The following is a 5,000-nucleotide window of genomic DNA, read 5'->3' as shown; positions in this document are numbered from 1 at the left end:
TAACAGGGGCGATAGAGTTGTTAGTCTGTTGTTATTGAGTTTGACGAAGTATAGTTCTGGTAAGTGACGCAACGCAGATTCGGGGATAGACAATAGGTTATTGTGGTCCAATTGCAGGTATTGCATGTTTTGACATCCATCAAGACCTCCATCATCTATTTGCTCCAAACGATTATGATTTAGATACAGGTTTCTAAGCAGCCCGTGCTGACTGAAAGCCTGCCCCTCAATGCGACTAATCACGTTATGCTCCAAATGCAACCTGCCTATAGAAGTCGCACCCATAAATGCTTCAGATGTAACTGACGACAAGTTATTATTGTTTAGATAAAGGTTCCAGAGGAAAGGCAGAGTGCTGAATGTGCCACTTTCTATCGTACTAATTGCATTATTGTGAAGAAATAGATTTGCTGTTTTAAGATTGAATATCGTAAGAGGCTGTGTCGCAAATATTTCCTTTCTCAAAGTCGTCAGTGAATTGTAACTCACATCAAAAATAGCAAGGATTTTATTATTGAAAAACATTCGGTTTGGAAGGTCTGTGAGTTGATTATGACGCAGATCAAGGTTGGCGACACGCTTTGGGATAGACTGCGAATCTATCTCACTAATTCGATTGCATCCGAGCTGTAGTTGGCGAAGTGAAACAGGAAGGCTATCAGAAAAAACGCGTTTGTCGATTCGCGTCAGTGCGTTTTTGTCTAGGTGTAATTCACGAAGGCTTTCCAGCCCGTTCCATGCACCCATCTCCACCTGCGCGATATCGTTGTTCCATAGCTCAAGCTCTTCGAGGGCATCTAAACCTGCGAACGTGTCGGCTGCAAGTCTGCTCAGGTGGTTGTTGGATAAGCGCAGCTCGCTCAGAGCGTAAGTGACCAGTGAGCTATTCAACGGCAGTAGCATGTTGGGTATGAGCTCAGATATCTCATTGGCAGACAAATCAAGTATCTCCACTCCTGGTTGCTTTTTATTGAGGATGGCCGCAATTGGGATCTGAAACAAAAACCGGTTCGCCGCAACCGGTAAGATTTATTTCAAGATCTGAAATTACGTACGTGATAACTATGATTTAGTTAAATTATAAAATTTTCAATCTGGTGCCGTTTTAAAAATGCCATTCAATGCTATTACATGATCTTAGAATGTCAAAATTTTTGCTACCATATACTACTTAAACAATTACAAACACTCATTACAGTCTTACTAAACTCAGAATAAGGACAGCTTGTGCGTAACTGTACGATTTTATGCAGGTCTTAGTAAAGTTATAAATCTTTAGATGTCAATACCTCTGTTAGTTTGTTATTGACAAATTCCAAATGTTGCAACCCTGATATATTTTCAAAGGCGTGATCGTCAATAAATTCGATGCCGCAGTCGTGAAAGCTGATGGTCCTAGCGTCGATGACATTCGAAAGACCGTTTGCAGGAAGCGTCCGGAAGTTTCCATTTGAAATCATAAGCAATTGAATGGGGGCGTTGATTCTGCCCAAAGCATCGTTGATGAGGCTTAGATCTGATGCTGTACAGTAAATGCTAACGCCATTTGAACGAGGATAGCACTGACAGGGCTCGATCTCTGCATCTGAGGGACAAGAAAACAAACCCTGGCCTTGGCAAGAACAAACTGAAAGAAGCAGCATAGCTACAGCAAGACCACTGAGACGTACATCCATTGCTAAGCTTGCCGAACACAGTTGATTGTTGATCAAAACTCGTCGCCCTATTCACTAACGTATGCACGCTTGCGAGACTGAACGAGAACTACCGTATCAAATGGCGTCTTATCATACCCTAGTTAACCGGGTAAACATGAATACTCGCATGAACTATGCACTCTGCCAGAAAAAACGAAAATATGGTTAATCAAATACCATGTTTTAGCACTGTTTGTAGGTTGTGCTAACGGTCTTTGGTTTTATATTCTTATTAATGACATTTTACACGTGGGGATTACAGCATTGCTTAAGTCCTTCTCCACGCTCTTCCTTACCTCCTTTGATCATGAGAGAATAAACATTCGAATTCTTTATCTTATTAGAACTAAAGCCCGGCGCACACGTGAGTTATTTTACTCAAGTAAAATGACGCATGAGTCAAATTACTCAACGAAAATCCGCCGCACACGTGAGTAAAATGACTCATGCGTCATTTTACTTGAGTAAAATTACTCACGTGTGCGCCGGGCTTTATTTACTCTTTCTAGACATTTAATGGCATACGTGAGAGCTAATCTGACGGATTTATGAGTACTCTTTCATCGTCGGCGTACAGCCGGGTAACTGTAATAAATTGTAGTTTACTGACGCCAGAAATAGGTGGGCAAGTACATATGCACCCAAAATAGTCCAGCATAGCAATGGATTAACGGATTATACGATGTGTAATCAATCACTGTAGATGTTTACTCAATACACTACGCTTTCTTGAGTTTGGCGCTAGTTCAATACTTATTTTAGACATCGGATATAAATGAATGCATTGAATACTGCTGGACTATTTAATATCCATTGCAAACCGTTATTTGTCATTTTCATATACGTTCATTTATAATTCGTGACAGCAGGCGGTATGTGTGTTTTCTGTGTGTACAAGCCAGGCTTTGTCAGCACATAATAAATTATACTAAAGATCTACGTACATGTAAGGCTGGTTGCCCCATGCGCTTTCTGAGCGATGGAAACCCAGTGCAATCCGACAGTGTGATCCCCTCTTGCTATTTAATTTATGATGTTCTTTGCTATCGTCATTTCTCTGCTTTAGTGATTGTAATCTTTATGTTTTTCCATTATCGCAAAAGGCTGTGGATAGATAATAGAACGCCTTATTCGAGACTGTATCAATTTCTTAAATATATTAGGGCAATGAACCGTAATATCAAGTGACACAAGTCTAATATCCGCTATATAGTGTCCAGCCTGCCCCAGAAATAGAATGTGTTGCACATCTTCGTCCTCACGTCGGTTTGAGCATGAGTTCTGGTTTTCCGGAGTCCGTTATAGGAATCATCTTGAATTGTTATGACGTCATAAGTCTCGAATGCCATGACTTTCGAACGACACTTCACTTCAAGCATGACGTCATGACTACTTACATGATGTTTCTGACAACGGACCACTGCATGGAGACTAAAAGACCGCGGAGAGTTTCAACCCTGTTATGTCTGTGCGTCTTCTCCCTATGTCTACAATATATAATAGCCGTTACAATATATATATAATATATAATATATAATATTATAATATTATAATATTATATATATTATTATATATAATATATAATATATATATATATAATGTATATAATATAATATAATATAATATAATATAATATTATATTATATAATATAATATAATATAATATAATATATAATATTATAATAAATATATTGATGATAATTTGCTTCAGGAAAATGTTATTAATAAACTTTGTTAATATGCGTACATCTGCGCATGTTTGACAATAAATTCCATATATAACAATAATAATACGTTATAATAATTCAGACATGCATACACTATTTATCTTATGGTTTAAATATGTTACAGGTCTTGTTTACGATGCGTTGGGAAATTACAGGGTGGCATTTTTCATTTCTGGCGTCCCAGCTGTTCTCGGTGCCCTGTTGTTCTGGCTGGTCAGACCAGTAGAGCAGGTATCTACATTCGAGCATAGTTTGCTCATTACTATTTTTTCACATCTGCTTGTGCGAGAATCTATGTATGCTCAAAATACAACTACTGTATATGTATATCGCGTGTTTATTCCGACGAATTTATGCATTTTTAATTATTTATGTTCTCTGTTGTTTTATTGCATTATGTTTTCCCCGTGATAACTAGTAATTAGTAATTATATTTTATATGTTATATATTATGTGTTTATCGTGTGTTTCTAGCATTTCCCGGCTGTGACAGAAGCTGAGGAGTTGCATGCAGGAGAAATAGAAGCACTAAAAGAAGATGGTAAGCGATCTTATTTAAATAATGTTTATTGCCAAATTAAGAATCGTTCACGCTTTCATGTAAAAAACAAATTAGCAGATTATTCGATAACTCGCCCTATTTCACTATCAATCATTACAATAACGTAAGTATTTTATGTACGTGTACATTGTTGCCACAGTGTTAGAGCGACATCATACGTACATTTTTGGCGTTGTATATATACATATGCACACACGTGAAGTCATTGTTTATCTATGCGTTTATAGACGTGCAACTACCAGCTTACGAGAAGGAGTGGCTTGTCCAACTGGAGTCGCGAAGCACCACTCCGCTGCCATTACGCCGACCACAGTTATCGGAACACATCAGCGCACTGACAAATAGCTTTAGCTCTCTCACCGGCTCCTTCCGTAATATCAATCGCCAGCCAGCCTGGCCCGTCCAACGTTTTGGGGCCGTATCCACCGAGGAATCGCTCGATGATTCTCACTAAGTGGCTCGAAAAGCCAATCTGCTGATTCGCAGCACTAGGCAATAATATGTTTTGAAAGAAACAGCAGGCGATTCATGATAATCGGAATTCTTTAAGGAGGCATCAAAAGATCATGATCGCCTGCACGCGATGCCATCGTCTAGGTAGAGCAGAGAGCGGCAGAGATACGAGTGGAAGAGTCATGCTTGTATCGAGAGGATGAGAAAATAGTGTTGTAGTTTATAATGCAACATATTGTCGTGCTTAATTTATAGGGCAGAGAAATAATTAACAATAGCACCTTTACAATTCTTGCGCATTGAGTTGAAGCATAAGTCATTTTGTCATTAAATCCGTGTAACTTTGGCCTGAATAATAATATATACTACTGGAAAATAATTGAATTTGATACACGGCTAGCGTGATATTGTTTAATCACCTGTAGACATTGTCCACTAGCGACATTTACCTATTTATGTCTCTGCTCTAACTATCTATCTATCTATTTATCTATCCTCGTTCGTCTGTCAATCCACCTCTCTCTCGGTCTATCTCTGTCTCTCTCTCTCTCTCTCTCTCTC

General features: G+C 38.7%; 2 protein-coding genes across 3 annotated transcripts in view; one reads left to right on the top strand and one right to left on the bottom strand.

Moving 5' to 3' along the window:
- The window catches only part of LOC106809603 (leucine-rich repeats and immunoglobulin-like domains protein 1), a 3,989-nt gene extending 2,255 nt beyond the window's left edge, over positions 1–1,734 (bottom strand). The window contains exons 1-2 of one of the 2 annotated variants that reach the window (XM_014812739.1): positions 1,671–1,734; positions 1–993 (exon numbers count right to left, since the gene is read on the bottom strand). The exon at positions 1–993 is cut by the window's left edge and continues 322 nt beyond it. In XM_014812739.1, coding sequence (XP_014668225.1) covers positions 1–993; positions 1,671–1,676 — 999 coding nt within the window. In that variant the 5' untranslated portion in view covers positions 1,677–1,734. Of the gene's footprint in view, positions 994–1,289 lie in introns of both variants that reach the window. The other variant, XM_014812738.1, reaches the window with a different exon arrangement.
- LOC106809601 (monocarboxylate transporter 10-like) overlaps positions 1–4,477 on the top strand; it is a 14,375-nt gene extending 9,898 nt beyond the window's left edge. The window contains exons 5-7 of the mRNA XM_014812736.1: positions 3,549–3,655; positions 3,899–3,965; positions 4,214–4,477. Coding sequence (XP_014668222.1) covers positions 3,549–3,655; positions 3,899–3,965; positions 4,214–4,440 — 401 coding nt within the window. The 3' untranslated portion in view covers positions 4,441–4,477. The remainder of the gene's footprint in view (positions 1–3,548; positions 3,656–3,898; positions 3,966–4,213) is intronic.
- The last annotated feature ends 523 nt before the right edge of the window (positions 4,478–5,000 follow it).

Source organism: Priapulus caudatus, unplaced genomic scaffold (assembly GCF_000485595.1).
Source record: "Priapulus caudatus unplaced genomic scaffold, Priapulus_caudatus-5.0.1 Scaffold367, whole genome shotgun sequence".
Lineage (NCBI taxonomy): Eukaryota > Metazoa > Priapulida > Priapulimorpha > Priapulimorphida > Priapulidae > Priapulus > Priapulus caudatus.
Note: the sequence above shows the minus strand (reverse complement) of the source record. Positions and strands in the feature narration are given on the sequence as shown.